This window comes from Rhipicephalus sanguineus, chromosome 5 (genome assembly GCF_013339695.2).
Source record: "Rhipicephalus sanguineus isolate Rsan-2018 chromosome 5, BIME_Rsan_1.4, whole genome shotgun sequence".
Lineage (NCBI taxonomy): Eukaryota > Metazoa > Arthropoda > Arachnida > Ixodida > Ixodidae > Rhipicephalus > Rhipicephalus sanguineus.
This window is the reverse complement of record NC_051180.1, coordinates 109,366,740-109,387,413: the sequence shown is the minus strand read 5'-3', so window position 1 is coordinate 109,387,413 and position 20,674 is coordinate 109,366,740. Positions and strand designations below refer to the sequence as shown.

The 20,674-nt window shown below is 48.9% G+C and overlaps 1 protein-coding gene across 1 annotated transcript in view; it reads left to right on the top strand.

Annotated features, from left to right (window-relative positions):
• The window catches only part of LOC119394125 (uncharacterized), a 31,007-nt gene extending 12,929 nt beyond the window's left edge, over positions 1 to 18,078 (top strand). Inside the window, exons 2-3 of the mRNA XM_037661373.2 lie at positions 15,706 to 15,831; positions 17,515 to 18,078. Coding sequence (XP_037517301.1) covers positions 15,744 to 15,831; positions 17,515 to 17,843 — 417 coding nt within the window. The 5' untranslated portion in view covers positions 15,706 to 15,743 and the 3' untranslated portion in view covers positions 17,844 to 18,078. The remainder of the gene's footprint in view (positions 1 to 15,705; positions 15,832 to 17,514) is intronic.
• Positions 18,079 to 20,674: the final 2,596 nt, after the last annotated feature.

Below are 20,674 nucleotides of genomic sequence, written 5' to 3'. Positions count from 1 at the left end.
TTCCCAATGAATGAGCGGCAACATTCTCTGTATTTTTCTTGGTTTTAAACCCACGAATAGAATGTGCACATTACGCGTCATTCGGTTTGTCCGTCCTGTAACTCCTGTGCATCTCCTCAATTCGTCTAGATGCAGGAGGTACTGGAACGTCCCCCGGCGACATTTAACAAAATGTAAGTCAGCGGACTGCCTTGAAAACCGCGAGGCGGCAGTGTCTATAAGTTTATGGCTTTAGGTGTTTTAAGCTTCTCAAAAGTTTCGCTTCTGAAGGGGCTAGACGATGGGTTGGCCACGTGTTCCGACCAATTGTTCCGCCAAAGCTCCAAATGTTCTGAATCGCTTGGCGACTTATTCACTGTTGCGGTACCCCCAATTCAGCTCGCAAAGACTGCTTTGGAATAGTAAAGAGAGGTGGATACACGGCTATTTGTGCAATAAAGAATATTTATTGAGGCATTTTCCACTGTTCTCGGTGAGCGTGTGCAATGAAAATAATTGCTATATAACATTTTACATTGTCAACCTGATCATTGATAACGCGTCGGATTGACGCGTGTAGATATAGGCGACTATAAGAAAGGGTCGGTGGCGTCCGGAATCATATTAGTTCACAATGAAAAGGTGTAAGACGGCTGTAAGAATTCTGTCGTGTTACCTTCAATAAACCTTTTAATCCTTTTATTTATATAAGGGTACGTAAAGCTGTCTACAAAGAACGCTTTCATGGTTTTCGCCCAGGGTTTACCACACTTTTACCTTTGAAACGAGTGGACAGGGATGGAATGATATCATGAGCGTTTCATTCATTCACCCTCGCGCCACCACGCACATCTTGCGGCTAGTCGGAAAAGCAGCACTATGCACTCACATGGTGAAGCGGGCGATACGACTGGCATCGAGAAACGTCAATATAATTTCAGGGTCTTGGATGGTACTGTATTCTACGGGGCTATACGTGAGTGGAAATTTTTATTACTAGGTTTGCCACGCATGGCGACTTTTTTGGCGAAATTTGTAAAAAAATGGCGACTTTTGGCGACTTTTTGCTCGTCGTTTGGCGAAATTTACTCGAAAGTCAGTGGCAACCCTGATAGCATGACATCACAAGATGACGCCATCACACGGCATCTCCTCTTGGTCAAAGGTGGGTTGATGCCTGAATCACTGCAAGATCACATGAGGTGCAGAAAACTTTCGGGGGGACGAAAGGGGCGTCAATACAATCGAATGAGAAGGAAAATAAGATGATGCCTTTCGCCTTCGAGTCGTCTTAGACAAATGCATAAGGAACCATGTCACATTTTTCGAGGTGTCTCCGCACTGTGAGGATTCACACCAGTGTCATGTGCCCCCGCATTCTTACATTGACAATAAAAGTTTCTACCACCACCACCAGATGCTCTTCAAGTAGTGAGAGACCGCTTGGCGATAAACGTGCCCCCCAATTCAGTTGGCGTGAGACCACGTGGCCTTATTGAATAGAGTCCTATCACGAAAACATGAGAAGGAACCAAGGAAAACTATGCATGCTTCAAATTTCAGCAGTTTCTACCGAAGGCAAAGCATTAAAAGCGATAAGCGGTCGTGCTCATCGGGATATGTTCAAACAATACGTGGAGGGTACATCACGAAGTTAGCGACACACTACAGAGTGTGTCGTTAACTTAGAGTTAACTACAGTCTTGAGCCCGTGGGGCGGCGAGGAGACAGGGTCTCCGGACCTCCTCGGGGGCGGCCTAGGCCCAGGCGATGAATTTGCCGAAGTTCGCAATAAAGTTGCTACCGCGTACCACGGGGACCAGCTTTGGGCTGTCCAGAGAACCCACGATGCGGCGGTCAGGCTTAGCCAGCCCGTCCCAACGTGGGAAGAGCCGACTGAGCGCTAGTCGCGTCTCTCAGTACTATTAATAATGTTTGACCAACCAACCAACCACCACTACAAAGTGGCCACAGTCTCCGGGATTGGTCCAGTTTTGATTACGTCATCTCCAGTAAGAACATCGAGGGTGGGGGGGGGGGGAATGGAAGAACCAACCTACTGGTGATTTGTCATATAGGGCGTCACATTTGTGTCATGCAAAACGTTTTGCATCATCGCGATCGCGTGCCCTCCAAGTAAGCCGCCTATGTGCGGACACTGCGCACATACCCCTCGTGGCACTAATTATTCCTACTCCTCGATAGACTCCACTTTGATGTCACTGTCCGTAGAGATGGCTTGGCTACTGCAGTCTTTCGATTCTGGAGATAGTGCGATACTGGTGGAGGTTATTGTTAGGAAACGAACGGCGCAATTTCTCCAGCCCATAAAGGAGCACGACTAAGCGCACCAGAAAGGGTGTAAGGGCAAGAGCCACTGGGTTCCTTCAAATAACACTGACGATACCACAGGCACACGCCTGTGCTCCGCGAGGCAATTTTGATTCCCTTGAATAACTTATGATTCAATTTAACCTACGTTGATTCGCTGTTGATTTGCTTTGTTGTACGTTGTTTCACACTAAGGAACTCGACTCATTCTTGATTCACACTTAATTTGCTTGCTTCATTGCTGATTCGCTTGACTACTCACTTTAATGTACGCTAATTCGCACTAGCTACTTCATTAATTCTTCGCTCACACTCAAGTCACTGGTGTCACGTGATTCAAGTCGCTTGTTTTCGCTTTTGCTTCTCACCCAAGTAGCTCGATTCACTCTTGTTTCGCACTTGGGTCACTTCATTCGCTCTTCGTTCACGTTATTGCACGCCTATTCACTTTGAATTCATCTTCGCCACCTAAACACAGAATGCAGGGTGGCGGCAGAACACTGCGAGCTTTTAGATGCGGGGCAGTTTAAGGGACCGCCCCGTTGTCGCCTCACGTCTCGCGTGGGCGTCACGCAATTCGTATAGAACGTTTGATGTATACATAAGCCGAGCAGGCTGAACGTTTGCCACACCAGAGCACGCTCGCTTTCCCGTGAACGCCAGTGTCGCCGAAGAGTTAATTCGTCTGTCCGAGCCAGCGAAGCGACAGCGAAACGCCAGCGTCGGTCGTTAGACACAGACCTACGAAATAGAGGAGTAGGCGATACGCCAGCTCCGAGAGTTAGACGTACAACGCTCTGAGCAGCAAACAGCAGAAATACAGCAGGAAAGAGACCATCGGACTGAAAAGATAATCGCGAAACAAATGAGACAATCACAAGAATACAAACAGAAAAACATATAAAATATGACATAATCACACGTAGAGAACAGCAAATAGCAGATAAACACAAAAGGAACACACGAGAAACCCACGAAAATCAGTGCTTCGCTCTTTGTGCATCGTTCCCTTAGGTTGGAACTGCCTTTGATTTTTTTTTTTTGTCACCAGATCAACCCCGAGCGCGTTGTTGTCTTGCATAGAAAAAGCAACCACCGATGGCGGCTCCCGCTGAAATTCTGGCATATACAGCAGACGCCGGGCAAAATCAATCGTTCGAGAGTAACGCTTCCCGCCGTTCACCCTCAAGGCCTGCGAAATGTGTCGGCGAGCCTTTCTGCTCGCCTGTCAAAGCGCCTCAAGCGCAAACCATTCTTAAGCCTCACGCCATATAATCACCCCTGGTGAAGAGAACAGATTTTAAAGATAATTACTGGTTGGAGCTTTCCTTTTCTTTAATTGTTTATTATTTACGCAACTATGGAAGAGTGGCAAGCTGTCCTTCTGTTTAGAGGAAAGTGTGAATAGTGTGTTTTGAAAAAAAGTCACAGTTTTACCGCAAGGGCGAAGCAATGAATGCGATAGCAAAAGTTGTAGTGTAACACGAGGCTGGCAGCTAACTGTTTTGTATCCGATCTTGCGTAACTACAAAACGCTGGTGTAAGAGAATACGGCCGCTCCACGAAGGGATGCTCTCCGAATAGTCACTTCGCGTTGAGAGCGCAGCACGTAGAAGGGTATACGAGCCGCCCGCTGCGATGGCTTTCGAGATAGCGCGCGCGCCAGCGATCGAGGCAGCGCCCATAGATTCAAAGTTCAAAGTGGCTTCTCGCGCGACAACCCCCAAGTGTTGAAGATTGGGCGAGTTGGTTCGTCTTACTTGAACTGGTATAGCGCATTACGGGGAAGAAGAAACGGCCCAGCAGACCGACACAAGAGGACAGAGCGTGCGTCGGTCTGCTCGGCAGAGCGCTATAGCGCTCTGTCCTCTTGTGTCGGTTTGCTCGGCCGTTTCTTCTTCCCCGTAATGCGCTGTACGAGTTCAAATACTTTTCGTAGTCGTTAAAGAAAGGTGGGGCGTTTCCTGTCTCCTTCGACGGCAGGCCTCTCGAGTGGGGCGACGTTATCGCGTGCACCCTCCGAGCGACGGAAATCGGCCGGCTCGTTTGATCTCTGCTTCGGCCGCGTTCGTCGGCCCCGCTCGCGCACTTTTACCCGTGGTAGAACATACAATGCGTGGGGGGATCTTATCAATTTGGACTTCATACCGAAAGGACATGACGGCAACGGCAACGGCGACGGCAAAAACCCGTCGAGACTGTCTATATAATTGCAATAAAAATTAAGAGTCATTCCCTAATAGGGAAAATGGTAGCAAGTGAAAGTTAGGCGCGTGCGTGCCTTACCATACTGCTTTTTCCTTCTTTCTCTTTATCGCATTGCGCAGTGTCCCCTCCTATCTTTTTCCTTCCACCATGCCGGGAACTGAACCTTCATCTATAAGTCCTGAGCAGCGCAACACTTCTGTTGCTTCAGGCTACAACGATGGTCATGCGTGAAACAATGAAGTGCAACGATAAAATGCAACAATGAAATGTTGGCTTTCATTGTCGCACTTTCGTTTTTGAAATGTGGTCACGTGAAATGACAAGACACCTCCATAAAAGACGACGTTTCTATATCAGAAACGGCTCATCGCCGACAAAGCCACGATCGAGAGAGCGTGAATTATTGGAAACCGGCGCGTACAACCACGCGTGTCACCAGAGCACATTCGAGGGCGGCATTTGTGTACATATGCGATTCTTTCCACTATGCCGCTGCCACCAATGTCTGTAAATTCGTAGAGGCTTCGTTGAAATATTGACGATTTGAGGTGCTATGTACCCTATGAGAGAGTGGCAGAACCTCCTCGTAGAGGCCGTCCCAAACCTGACATAGACGTATCTCATAAAAGAATCCGTATGATTGGAAAAAAACGCCAGGCCTGCGCGGAAAGCGCAGCACAGTCACAGCGAAAGCTGGAAGAGCGGCATTTCTAGAACCCTTTGTAAACTCTCTTGGGGCTACTAATACAAGTACACTAGCAAGGTACCCACTACGCCATAAATCACAATATTTGTGAAGTTGGGAAGCACCTACAACGCCATTATTCGTCATTGTGCGCAGAAGCGAGGTTCCAGCTACACATATGTAAGGCATTACGTGCACTTTGTTTACGTGACGACTGACGACGATGAAGAATTGTGGCTCAGCCCCTTGTAATGGGTTTAAAGCTTCAAACGGCTCACCAGTTACGTAATTCGCTTTGTGTGACGCCCGGTCGCTATTTCACTCTCCCACCATGCAATATAACATACGTTGACGTGAGAAAGAGAGACAGAGAGTGGGGGGAAGAACTTTATTGAGACCCGGAGAAAATGGATGATGGGCTTGTGGGATTCCTTGGCAACCAATGCAAGTGCACTTGCGAGGAACCCACTACGCTATAAATCATCATAATTTTTGTGAAGTAGGGAAGCAGCCACTATTTAATTTTTCGTCATTCTGTGCAGAATCGTAGTACTTGCTAAACAACTGTAAGGCATTATGTGCACTTTGTTGATGCTGTGACTGATGACGATGAAGAATTATGGCAGAGCCCTTTGTAATGGGTTGGAAGCATTCAACAACCCACTCGTTGCGCAATTCGCATTGTGTGACGCCTGCTTACAGAATTCGCGTTGTGTGACACTTGGTTGTTATTTTGCTCTTGTACCACGCTACATTACATATGTTAATGTGGTTGCTTCCTGACATAAAGCCTGTATAGGGTCATTTTGCAAAGCTGTTTCAAGCACCGGCATGGCTCTGTGGTTGAATACTATGCTCACACGCAGAGGCCCCAGGTTCGAACCTCGTTCCATCCTGGACATTTTTTCTTATTTCGTTTTTTTTTTCTTACTTCGATAATAATAATAATATCTGGGGTTTAACGTCCCAAAACCAAGATATGATTATGAGAGACGCCGTAGTGGAGGGCTCCGGAAATTTCGACCACCTGGGGTTCTTTAACGTGCACCTAAATCTAAGTACACGGGCCTCAAACATTTTCGCCTCCATCGAAAATGCAGCCACCGCGGCCGGGATTCGATCCCGCGACCTTCGGGTCAGCAGTCGAGTGCCATAACCACTAGACCACGTGGCGGGGCAAAACAGTTCTGCCAACGGGTGTCTGTCTTCTTACTTGTGTACCGTATTATCGCGCCCTTCTGTTTATCATTAAACATTTGCTTTTTGTACGCTTTTCTTTCTTAATTAAGAACCTATCTGAAGCGGGAAATTTGGAGACTGAGAAATGCTCATTCCGACGAGCCCAAGATAGCGGCGCCCAGTTGCGCCGTTGCGGAGCTATAATTTTTTTTAAACGCAGTTCTTTTTTTTTTTGCGATTTCCCCGATAATTTTCGCCTCCTCTGCAAGCGCAACAAAATTTATACCACACTTCTACGTCGTTTTCAGTAACGATATTTTGGCATCAGAAGAGGACTATAGAAACTAAAAATGCGATTTTCGAAAATCAATTTTTTTTTCACGATACGAAAGCCCCATACCCCCTTAGGAATAAATCTGTTCTTTGATCATGTTTGTGACTTGTAATTGTTCCTGTCTCGTAAAAACAGACTTAGGGATTCTCTACAACTTTTTTCTGTAATTTCGCTTCGAAGTATTCGAGAAATATTTGAGAAATATTCGAAAATTATTCGCTTCGATTCGCACTCAATCTTTATTATTCGAATTCGCTTCGCACCAAAAATTTTGCTATTCGCACAGCTCTAGTATTATTCCAAGTGCTACGAATCAACTCGGAAAACAGATCGCAGCGAGCAAATGCAGCTAAGACGTGTAGCCTGTTGAGCTCGAGGAGGGCGAGAGCAGGCCGGTGGGTGTCGCAGATGAAGTGCTGTAAGCGGTTTCCGGAACCCTGTACATAGTCGTGCGTGTATAGGACGTAGACTGAGGCATCTGGGACGACAACTGGCGCCACGCTCCAATCTCATTGGCCAGCTGCGTCTCGACCTGTATCAGGCGTCTGATTCTGTCCTCCGCCTGGATGAGGCTGTCGAAGTACGTCTTGTCCGAGGTGGTGTCAAGCGTTCGGTACTGGGCCAGCTCGTTGGCCAGCTGGCTCTCGAGGTTGATCAACTGCCACAGTTTGTTTTCGGCTTCGAACACGTTTTGCATGGCGATCTCCCCCTGCAGCTCACCTTGTTGGATCGCCTTGCGAGCCATAATGACCTCGTTGGAGGCTTGGATCACCCTCTGCACCAGCTCACGGATCCGATTCGCCACTTGCATGGTGTGCGAGCCATTCTGGTTCGCCCTGGACGGTGAGCTCTCCCTTAGGGTACGGACACTTCGACAGAGCCAGCTCCAAAGTGAAGGACCGTCATCGCAGCCGCTAGTTCGACGCCTACCCTTAGATCTCTGACTCTGGCGGCGAGGTGGTGGGTCGTCGGATTCTGAGAAGTCATCGTACTCGTCGTAAGAGTCGTCGTAATAGTCGTCGTAAGAGTCGTCGTCGTAACGGTCCTGACGCTGCCCCATTGCACCCTGGGCGTAGTCGGACGACAAGGAGCTGAGGGAATTGAGGATGTCATCGACTGAGTCGGCGATTCTCTGCAGGCTCTCCTCGCAGCTTTTGGCGAAGCGCTTGTCGCTCGACGAGCTCTGCTTCACCTCTACAGCTTGCACGTGAATCTGCGGCGATGGAGGCGGCGGCGGTACTGGTGCCTTCTGCACAGGTTGCGGAGGCACAGGTTGCGGAGGCTGTGTCGGCTGCAAGGGCTCGGCTGGTGGCGGCTGTGCTATTTCTGTTTGCACGCCTTGCTCGGGCCGGTTAACGATGATGGTTGTCTGGGAGAGCATCCGGGGCTTGCTCGGTGGAGGATCGAGTGGAAGATCGAGTGACAGCTCGTCCTCCTCGTCATCTGGCTCCTCCTCCTCTGCCTCGACGCCCACGTCGCTAACCTCTTGAAGGAAACTCAGGTTCCCTCGTGCGATTATGTCGAATTCCAGAGGCAAGCAAGGAGGCGGCGTGAAGCATTGCGACTGCAGGACGGAATAAGTAGGCGCAGGAAAAGCTGGTTGCTGACAGTACATATCTTTTTCAGGCGGCATCATCTCTTCGTGATAGTGCGGCACATTGTCCGTGATCAACTGGATATGCTGTTCGTAATGAATGCAATGTGGTCCTATATCTGGCGGAGGCCCGTAGTCTGCGATTGCATCACGGGGAGGTCCAGCCATGCTCATCCTGTCAGGTGCCCTCGTTTCAGAGCGGGGCCTCTCCCAGATGACTTCGGGGCGGGACTCTTGTGGCCCGGGGCAGAGGTCGGTAGTCCCCGTGCACACACCATGATCATCAAACCGAGATATCGAGGCGGTCACCACGTGCGTATTAGGTTCACTGTATTCAGGCAGCTCCACGACTATCTTTTTCGGCTCTTTAGAACGCTTCCCTTTCTTACCTTTCTTTTCCTTAACATCGACCGCAGCGCCGTCTCTTTTTCTCACATCATCAAACTTTTCCCGTTCATATTTTTCTGGTCGAAGGTCGGACACTATATCTGACGTCAGTTCCGCTTTGCTTCCAAGTATTTCGTCTATAACTTTCATCTGCAGCCGGTTTATTTTACGAAGGCGGTTCTTCACTTCTTCGACCATGCTTGTGCTTGAGCCAGGCGAGCAGTGGTTCTGCAATACACCCTTGGCTGATTCTAACTGACTAAGTAGCTTGAGTTTATTATCAATATCGGAGACTGGTGTTTTGGTATCTTTGTCCGTCCCTTCCTTTCTTACATCCGCCATTGAAGGCGTGGATGGAGACCTGGACGGAAGCCTGGATGGAAAATGGCCAGGCTTTTGGTGAAACTGCAATGTGCTGTCAGCATTACAAAGAGCTGTGAATTGCTCCGCCGTGAGGGGTTTGTGTTCCTTTCCAAAGTGAGAGCCTTCAGTCACGGGGCCGATAACGTCGTGCATTCCGGTTGTCATCATGCCTGTGGGCGTGTCGAAGCGCTGCTGCTTGGCGAACGTGCGACTCGTGGATGCCGCTTGGGGAGCCATCATCATCGCTCGCATTTGCTCTGGAGTCATGGTTAGAGGCATACCAGGGACATGCATGCCAGGCATCGTCCGAGGCATCATGCCTGACATGGCATGCATTCCGTACAAGGCTTGGGCATCACTGTGCTTCCGAGCTGCTTCATCTTCCTTCTTTTTTTTCTCTTTATCTTCCTGCTTTTTCTTCTCTTCATCTTCCTTTTTCTTCTTCTCTTCCGCTTCCTTCCTGTTCTTTTCTTCCTCTTCTTTCTTCTTTTTCTCCTCCTCCTCCTTCTTAGCTTGGTCCTCTTCTTTCCGCTTCTTAGCCAACGCGGAGTCGCTCTCGCTCTCTTCGAGCAGCGCTTCCTTTGGTCCGACAGCCTTGGCCAACGCCAATTCGCTCTCGCAGACCTGCTGAAACTTCTTCAATCCTTCACTCCTCAGCTTCGGGTTGTTCTCTCCGGCCAGCTGGTCGAAGTACTGGATCTGGAGGTCGATGAATTCCTTAAGCCTCTTTTTCGAGACGGTCCTGTTGGCCAGGTCGACTTCCTCGTCGCTCAGCTTGCGGAACATGTCGAAACTCTGGGCGCGTTCCTCGTCCTTGCCTGAGCCCATCATGCGATCCCACTCGGCCAGCTTCTTTGCCATCAGATCTTCGAACATTTTCTTCTGCGGGCTCTCGGGTGCTGGTGGTGGTGGTGGCGTCGGCGGCGGAGGCGTCGGCGGTGCAGCGGCGCCTGTTGGCGGGGTCGGCGCGCCACGTCCTGGCGACGCCCGTCCGGGCGTGCCCCGGCCTGGGCTGCCGCGGCCACCCCGGCCAGGGCTGACGCCTCGCGGCGGTGGGCCTCGGAGAAACGGGCCCCGGCCAGGCGGTGGTCTTGGCGGTGGTCTTAACGGTGGTCTTGGCGGCATCCTCGATCACGCGCTCATGCCGGACGACGGCTCATCATCTCGGCAACCCCGGCTCCTCGCCAGCGAGGGTGGTCAACCACGCTAAGGGTGATGTCGATGATCCTTCGAGCAAGAAACTCCTCTCAAGGCTCTACCGAAAGAAAAAGAAAACCTTTCAAAGGTGGTTGTTGTTCGCCTAGTTTCTGTCACTCACACCCACGGTGGGGGATCGGCCAAGAACTCTTGTATGAAATGCAGTAAAAGGGTAATTTACGGAATAGATAAATTACAGAGTAAAGACCAAGTTTAGGTGAACGATAACATGTAGATCAAAAACTTTTATTACAGCTGAGAAAAAAACGAATTAGTGAATAATAAAAAACTTAAACACGTCAGGCCTGCGCGGAACAAGCAGCACAGTCACAGCGAAAGCTGGAAAAGAGGCCTTTCTGGAGACCGTTGTAAACTCTCTTGGGGCAACTAATGCGAGTACACTTGCAGGGTATCTGCTACGTCATAAATCATCATAATTTTTTAGATGTGGCGAAGTACCAACTATGCCACTATTCGTCATGCTGCGGAGAAGCGGGGTACCCGCTACACGGCTGTAAGACATTGTGGGCACTTTGTTGATGCTGACGATGATGACGATGAAGAATTATGATTGAGCACTTTGTAGTGGGTGAGGAGCTTTAAACGAGACCCTCGTTGCGCCATTCGCAGTGTGTGACGCCTAGTTGTTGCTTTACTCTTCTACCACGCAATAGTATATATGTTAGCAAGAATCCTTGCTCAAGATGTCGGCTTTATAGGGTCTTTTTACCAGAGAGTTTCAAGTACCGGCGTGGCTTTGAAACGCAGAGGGCCCGAGTTCAAATCTCACCCGATTCTGGATATTTCAAAACATATCTCGCTGTAAAAAGAACATTTTACAGCGGAAGTGTTATGAGATCACAGCAACAGCCGATTTTGGCGCCGTAGTTGTCCGCCGCTGCCGGTGTCTGTAACCGCCATCGTGCGAAAAAAGAAAAAAATTTGCTAGGATCACATGGGATTTGAATCCGGGCCCACTGCGTGGAAGTCGAGTATTCTACCACTGAGCCACGCCGGTGCATGCAGCTCATTCGCAAAAATACCCTATACAGGCATCACGTTGGGCAAGGAATCGTGTTAACAGGCAAGGAATCGCCTTAACATATGTACTATAGCTTCGCAGAAGAATAAAAGAAATGACTGATCCCTCCTACATAAGAATAGGTATAACACGAAAGTGAAACGTGTCTTCACAGAAGTAGTACTTATTGTGTAATGGTATATGAGTGCTTGTACACTGTATATTGGTGCTTGGCAGCTATAGCACAGTTTCACATGGATGCACCCAAGATCAAGACTCTCGACGAACCTCCAGGTACCCCACGCGACATCCTGGAGGCACAAAGGAAAGAAAGGCAAAAATTCAGCCCACCACACCCCAAACTCGACATCGGGCAGGCTAGGAACTGGCGCCGGTTACAGACTTACACGTTCCCCAATCTGTTAATTCTGAATAAAATCCACCCAACGCAGTACCCGGACACATGTCCTTGGTGCTGGGAGCGGCCATCTCTAACCCACATAACATGGACGTGTACACTCAGGCCACCCGACATCAATTCGCCCTTATTAGGGAGAAACCCATTCGAGAGGCAGTGGGAGGTCTGGCTTGCGAGCAATGATCGGGAGAGTCAAGTAGCCGTACTCGATCAGGCCCAGCGAGCCGCAAAGGCCAGTGGGGCCCTGGACTAGGGGATCCACCCACCTTCGCCCTAATTCCCTTCAGTTCAGTAAAGTTACTACTACACCCACACTGACACCTAGTGGCACATCTCCATCGCGACGACTAACGCCCATGACCATGATTTAACCGCGGTGGTTAGCTGTAGTTTATAACATATACCTGGACATAGCATATCGTGAGTCCAGCGCAAAATATGACATCAACAAGCATATAATAAACACTGGTACTCGATATGCACTACTTCAAAGCGTCGTCAATTAAGGAGAGAAACGGCACGGTCTGCGCTCCCAAGTAATATAACCTAAGTCTGTGCTCATGCATACACAGCACACTGCTCTTCGGCAACACGGAAGGCAGAGGTTCGTAGCTTGAGCCGCAGACGCGCGCAGGTGTTCCACGTCCCGCTGGCTTCTGTCTCGCTCCACCAAGGCCGTCTCCCGTCGACATCGTTGCCTTTCTTCGGCGCTTATTGCAGCATTTTTATTAGTCGGTGCTATCGCAGTGGATGCCGTCGGCGGCGAAACGCAATTGGGTGCCTGTGGAAGCTTCACTACTTAAGCTTCACTACTTAACGAGCCATCACCCGCTAACACGAAGCGAAAGAGAAAGAACGTAACTGCGTCTACGGCGACTCCCTATGCTAGCGCAGCCAGTCATAGAGTTTCATACAATAGCCTAGAGAGGAAACTGGCGCTGCAATCGTTCAACCACCATGAGAATGATGAGAAGTACAGCTTCGGATTGGATTTCATTAGCTAGCGAACTGTCTACGGATCTTTTTCTACAGTTTCAGTTTCGTTCTTTGCGAGGCGTGGGCAGTCGGGTGCGTTTTAAAACAATCAAGCAGTGCCTTTGTTGTTCAAAGAGGCTGAAGACCGCTAGATCTATTGGTTTGCTGCGACGTTTCAGCTTTGCAGGTTGTATTTGACAGTTTTAGCAAAGCGTCGTGCACTCACCGTTGCACATAAATGTAGCGTGACATGCCAGTGCAGGAAAGTGCATAGAGTTCACGTTTTGTGATAAGCGCTACTTTTCAAAACTCTTTCAAATCGACTGCAAAACGACTGTTAAGCTAAGTAGACGCACCGTCACGCTCCTCTGACTTCACAACAAAACGGCAGACCACTTGGACAGACGCACCTGGCATCGCAGCAGACGATACGTTGTTTCTCACTCAATACAGTACTGTTATTTCCATAAATAGATAACGCGTACTTTCGAGGGAAAAACAAGCGTGTTTGTTTTAAGTGTTGTAAAGAAAATAATTCATTAAATTGTGATGCAGATCTAGAACACAATTGCAGAGTAATGCATACCCTGGTGGTTGAATTTGTTCAGGTTTCAGTTATATCTCACGGTCGCGCAAACTTTTTGCAATAAGCTTTACGTACAAAAGAATGAAGCAAGTTTTATTGGAAATAAGTTCATATCACTTTGTTTTACTCTCGGCAAACAAGCGTCGCGAATCTCAAGAACCTAATCCATCCGAAGCAAATCCGAAGCCTGTACTTCCCATCATTCCCATAGTGGTTGAAGCGCCGTTCGAGGAGCCTGCGTGTGACGTCACGTTACGTCACATAATGACAACTTGTCACGGCAACTTGTCAAATCACATTGAATCGTACACGAATTTATACCGAAAAAAACATTGAATTGTCGGAGAGGCACATCACAAAGTTGGCATAGGCGCATCGAAGTCGTAGTTGTAACGAAATTGTTTTTGAACTGCTCTGATAGCGTCCGCGTAACAATAGTTGTTTTTGTACTCACAAATTCTCATATTTTTCGGCCTAAAGTTCACAGCACGGTGCCAATACGCGCTCGTAGCGAAAGTACGGACATACACGCAGACGCTCATACATGTAGAAGCACCGTCAGTCGCCGCGACTCCGTGCGATCGCTGGCATGAGGCTTCTTTCTGTTATGCTCCGCTTGGTTATACAGGCAGTCTACTCAGCCGAGATATTTCACGTAATTTGCACTCATCGACCAACTATACCTTTTACGTAAGAGGCCGGCTCAGGGGTCTTTATCGCGATGATCGTGTGAAGCGCGATCAGCGCTCCAGCGTTTTATTTTTTTTTGCAAATAAACAGCGACTGTAAACTATCTTGTGCTTTCTCTTCGTCGAAAATTATTTTTTGACAGGAATGAACCTATTTCGTTTCCAAAGCTCCTGCGGAAATGTCCCGGAGGACTTCCGCGAGGTGATTTTGTAGAGCGCCGACAGCAAAACCTATGGGGAGCGCTCCGGCAGCATAGCTACCTAGCACGCAATCGAAGCGCGTCCGATGTAGGGTGACTTCGTAACTCCTCGCCTCCAATAGTGTTTGACTGCTGACCCGAAGGTTACGGGTCTGAATGCCGGCCGCGGTGACTGCATTTCGATGGAGGCGAAATGTTAGAGGCGCTTGTACATAGATTTAGGGCACGTCAAAGAACAGCAGATGGTCAAATTTTCCGGAGCCCTCCACTACCGCGTCCCTCATAATTATATCGTGGTTTTGTAAAACCCCAACATTTATTATATTATGTATTAATGTTTACATTTACATTAACCCCCGGCCCATTGTCCCATCCCCCATAGTGGGTAGGAGCCAGTATTAAGGAGGAAGCAAGCATGCGCACGAGACTAGGGCTGCGGCCGTATCCGTCTCGTTCCAAGTCCTAGGGGTGCTTCTACTTTCCATCCAGGGCTGACTCGGATTCCTTGGCAGCTGCGTGTCTTCAGAGTCCCCGTTTTCTCCTGGACGGGCCAAACTCTCACCAATCGTCGTATAAGTGCGTATAAATTCGGTAACGTACCTGGTTCACTTTGTCAAGGGAACGGTATTGTCATATTAGAATATGTAATAAATCATTCTCTTTTAAAGCGAGCTTCTGTGAGTTACAGATATTTCGGTGGCGTTCGCAAAAAACCCGGCGCCGGTGAGTGTACAGAAATGCGGGTGTACACATATTCGGCCCTCGAAGATGCGCCAGTCAAATGCGTACTTGCACGCGCCGATTTCCAATGGCTGATGCTCTCGACCGTAGGCTTGTATAGTCGATCAGCCTTTCCTGATATGGCAAGCTGATCATTTCTCCAGGTCACTTGTCACTTCACGTTTCCACATTTCATTGTTGCATTTCATTGCTTCACGCTTGGCCGTCGTTGTTGCCTGTAGCAACCGAAGTGTTCCGCGGGGTGGAGGTCGAACTCCCGGCAAAAGTTAGGAGGCAGCATTGCACAGTGCGATATAGAGTTACTGTATATGCAACCTTTAGGTAGCAGAGTTGCGCATCTGTCTTCCAAACGCCGCTAGCAACCATGCATTGCGGAGAAGCTGACGCTCGGGCCAGTTTCTGTATTTTTAGGCGCCGCCGCTCAGCGAACTGAATTTACACTAGTCATCGATAGTCAATGTTTATTGCCGGTATTCGATACACCAGACCTGTTAATCGGCGACACGGTAGGCATGTCGCCTGCAAAAATGGAGTGCGACTTCACCGCATAGCTGTGGTTGCTAGCCAGACCTATGCGCAACTGTGCTACCTAAAGGTAGCATATACAGTAACTCTAGTGCGATAGAGAGAAAGGAAGGAAAATAGGTCAGACACGCATACGCAAAGTTTCGCTTGCTTCAATTTTTCGTATAAACGAAAGGCTCTTTATATATATATTTTTCTAAACGCGACACATTTTGCTTTCGTGCACTTGCGCTTGAATCATTCGCCTAATCATCAAGCTTCTGTTTCTATTATATCGCTTTCCAATACTATAGCGACACCGTGCCGTCGTTCCCTACTCCACGAAGAAGCCATGGATGCGACGACCGATGGCGATTACCTGGTGGATGACCACCACAGAGCCTACTACCTGGCCCTCTTCGCCTTCCTCACCATATCCAGTAAGTCAGTTGCCGGAGTAGGTAGACCTGAAGAAAGGCCGTATTCATTAATAATTAAAGTTAGCCCAGATGAAATTTCCAAGGAGAACACATCCTAGCAAGAGAACACGTCATAGAGGGTATACCTGCTTTTCTAGCGTTACAAGTTTTCCTGCCGTCTGTGCGCATTCAGCAGTTCTGCAATGGCATGCGTAAACTTTGGTTAGAGCGGATAGATGCGGCTTCAGCGCATTTATGTGCAGCTCCGGGGCGATATAATGCGATACCACTTAGCGAGGGCAGAGCGCGCAACTAATCAGCCGTGCAATGGCAATCCGGTGATTCTGACGTGCAGCAACATTAGTGGCCTTAAACATGTTCGGAAAGGACGTGATGATTGAGCATACCTCACTGTGATTACCACTCTTGAGGAAGTTCGACTCTTTGGCGCTGTACATGTTTAATGCCTCAAACCTTCTTCACTTTAAAACTTTAAAATTGGGTAAAAGGAGATGCACTGTTCAAGTCCCACTGTTCAATGAACTTCTTCAATGAGTCAACATCGAATAAAAGAATTTAACCATTTCCCGCTAAAGGGGACCATGAAGCGATGCGAAGCCAGATCACTTGCACGATCGCGTTCCGTTGGCGTTCGTTGGGCATGCTACCAACCTCGGACATGCTACCGACCTCGCGTCCTGGAACGCGAAGAGGAACACTACGCGCGTCGTGTCTTCCCTCTAGCCTGGCCGTTAATTCTTACAGGGCGAGCAGGGAACGCGGTCGACAGGCGTGCGAGAGGGGAGCAGCGTAGGATAGGAGAGAGATGGGGAGGGGACGCGCATGCGCTGACGCTCATCGCGGCGCTGCGCAGGACAGAATTTCGGCATGTCCAGCCCGTATTTCAGAGGAGTCAATCGACACAGGGTGAGTGGGGAACGCGGTCGACAGGCGCGTGAGAGGGGAGCAGCGTAGGAGAGGAGAGAGGGGGAGGAGACGCGCATGCGCTGGCGCTCGTCGCGGCGCTGCGCAGGAGAGAATTTCGGTATGTCGAGCCCGCATTTCAGAGGAGTCAACCGAAGCAAGCGCTGGACTGAACGCGCGCAGCGCTCTACCACTTGAAGGAGAGGAGACTAGAGGAGGAGAGTAGCGCATGCGCCGCGAGAGCAGAAGCGAGAACGCAGGAGAAGCGCAAGCAGGTGCTGGTAGAGAAGTGGAGAGTAACGCGCAGCTGTTCGAGAGAGGGAAGGAGGAGAGTTGCGCATGCGTAGTGTGAGTGCGGACTACCAGGCCGGCGCCGAGGGACACACTCCCGAGCAAGAGATGCCTTCGCATCTAAAAATTCAAAATGAAAAAAATGATGGTTCTCTGTTGCTGGTTGGAAATCACCTGATTATGAGCTCAATGGCGCGAATGCGACGCTGCGCACACGCACATGAGCTCGCGCACACACGCGCGCATTTTGGCTAGACAGCACAGCAAGTTTATTGTGTCAGAGTGACCAAAATACAAAAAAGAAACTTTCAAATTTGTGACCTCACTGAAATTTATGTGCTAAAGTTCTGGCGCGTAATTCAGTAATGCAACTTTGACACACATTTACTGTTCTCACAATTAACCTACGATGGCGAAATCAGCGAAAGTTCTCAAAGAAGAACTTATCAGTCAAAACTGACATTTCGTTTAACATTTGTCACGTTGCAGCGATGTTGAAGACTGTCCAGCGATACATCCGCGTTCCTTACACGCTGGTGGTGTTCCTGGTGGCGGCCGGCTGCACCACGCTGTTCGCGTTGACCAGCAAGCGGATAGACTTCTACTACAGCTCGATCGGCGTGCAAGCCTTAACGGCCTTCATGCCGGCATTCGTCGTGCACACCACGCAGGGCATCAACAACTACATCTTCCGTCGCTGCCACATCGAGATCATATTCTTCTCCCTGGGAACATTCGGTACGTCGTGTGTCCATCGGCACATGGAGAGTCGATCCATCTGTCCGCGGCCAGGAGAGATGTTGTTACTATACAAGTAACCAACGCAAAAATATTAAGCATAACACACGAAAGAAATAGAATAGACTGGGAAGAGCGCTATCGTCCTTGTCTCTTGCGTTTCTTTTGTATGAGGTGTAATTTTTGAGCACTAGTTACTTGCAGTAACTAGTGCAAAACTTGTAGTAGGATGTTGAACCAACTATCCCAACAAGCAGTCTTTCTTACGGAGCCAAAGACCTAGGAAGCCACATACCTCGGTGTTGTAAGAGCCCGATGGAGAATTATGCGGACCGCTTCGATCGAATAGGTTCTCTGGAAATATTGACCTTTCCGCATCATGCGGATTGTATCGATTATTATTGGTACAAGATTGTGCGATGTTAACCCTTCCGCTAAACTGCACAAATATAGTTGTCGCATGCACGTTATATCGCCGCATGCAATTAGGCCACTAGTAATACCTTGTTAGAATAATTGAATTAATGTGGCTCTTCTAGAACGTACCTGGCATGTGTCAAGCTTACCGAATTATAACTTGATCAGCGCTTTAACAAAAAGAAAAGATTACTTGCTGCGGTTACGGCGCCGCAGTAAAAACGCCAGGCCTGCGCGGAAAACGCAGCACAGTCACAGCGAAAGCTGGAAGAGCGGAATTTCTAGAGCCGCTTATAAACCCTCTTGTGACTACTAATAGAAGTACACTAACAACGTCCCCACTACGGCACCAATCGTAATTTTTGTGAAGTTGGGAAGCACCCACCCCGACATAATTCGTCATTCTGCGGAGAAGCGAGGTACCATCTGTGAGGCATTATGTGCACTTTGTTGGTGCGACGGCTGATGACGATGAAGAATTATGGCTGAGACCTTTGTAATGGTTCTTCGGCTTACTGGGAGCGCGGTGCGCACAACAGACGAAGGAAGAACCATAGAACACGAGCGCCTTTGTAATGGGTTGGAATCTTTAACGACCCACCAGTTACGTAATTCGCGTTGTGTGACGCCCGGTCGTTATTTAACTCTCCCACTATGCTTTACACTTACGTTAACGTGAGAAAGAAAGAGATAGGGAAAATAACTTTATTGAGACCCTGAGGAAATGGATCATGGGATCCTTATGGGCTTCCTTGGTAACCAATAGAAGTGCACTTGCGAGGAACCCACTACGCTATAAATCATCATAATTTTGGTGAAGTAGGGAAGCATCCACTATTCAATTATTACAAATAACATCTCCTAAACTTCCCTTGGCATTATTGTCTGTTAGTTCTCATTAATATTGTATTCAATCTTTCCTCATTCTGCGGAGAACCGTGGTACCCGCTAAACACCTGTAAGGCATTATGTGCACTTTTTTGATGCTGTGGCTGATGACAATGAAAAATTATGACAGAGCCCTATATAATGAGTAGGAAGCAATCAAGAACCCACTCGTTGCGCAAATTCGCATTGTATGAGGCCTGGTTACAGAATTCGCGTTGTGTGATGCCTGTTTGTTATTTTACTCTTCTACCACGCTATATTACATATGTTAATGTGGTTCCTTCCCGACATGAAGCCTGTATAGGGTCTTCTTGCAAAGCAGTTTCAAGCACCGGCATGACTCTGAGGTAGAACACTGGACTCCCACGCAGAGGGCCCAGGTTCAAACCTCTTATTTCGTTTTTTTTTTCGTGCGATAGTGGTTACGGACACCGGCGGCGGCGGCGGACAACTACGGCGCCAAAAACGACCCCTGTTGTGATCTCATAACAGCTTTCGCTGTAAAAAAGTCAGTTTCACCGCAAAGGCGAAGCAATGAATGCGATATCAACAAATTGTAGTGTTAAACGAAGGGAGGGTGGCAGCTAATTGTTTGGTATCCGATCTCGCGTAACTACAAAACGCTGGTGTAAAATAATACGGCCGCTCCAGGGAGAGATGCCCTCCGCATAGTCACTTCGCGTTGAGAGCGCAGCACGTAGAAGGGTATACGAGCCGCCGGCTGTGATGGCTTTCGAGATTGCGGGCGCGCCAGCGATTGCGACCGCGCCCTTAGATTCAAAGTTCAAAGTGGCTGCTCGCGCGACAACCCCCTCCCGCCCCCACCTCGCATCTTTTTTTTCATGGTCGTTAAAGACGGGTGGGGCGTTTCCTGTCTGCTTTGACGGCAAGCCTCCCGAGCGGGGTGATGTTATCGCATGCACCCTCCGAGCGACGGAAATGGGCCGACTCGTTTGACCTCTGCTTCGGCCGCGTTCGTCGCCCCCGCTCGCGCGCTTTTAGAAAATACAATGCGCGGGTGGATCTTATCAATTTGGACTTCATACCGGAGGGACATAACGGTGACGTCGACGGCAACGGTGACGTCAAAAACCCGTTGGGACTGTCCATATAATTGCTATCGCAATAAAACGGGGGAGGGGGGTGGCGATTGAGGTTCAGGGGTAGGGAGTGGCTCACTCCAAAAGCGTGCTTGAGCGACCTTAATCTTTTCCGTACCTACAGCACCGCTTAATAAAATGATGCTGTACTTGATCTGCTTTTTCTACAACAGTTCTGGCGCACGCATTTTCTTTGTATGTGTGGTTCAGGAAAATAGTTCTCTGCCTTTTTTCACCTTGACAGAGTTTTCCAAACAAAAGTGTTTTTTTAGTACCCTCAAACGACGCCGTAAGAGGTTGCTACAAACTTTTTATAGTCCCTATGTCATCGATAACATGACACGAAGGAAACATATAACGAAGCATCTTTACTTGACATCTTAAAAGCCACACTTCGTATGTCGCAAGCTACTGTAGCCATATCATACTGTGGAAGGCAGGATCTCAGTGGAAAGCCGTAGCGTTCGTCATGGGTCAGCACTTTGTACACAGGCATTACGCTGGCC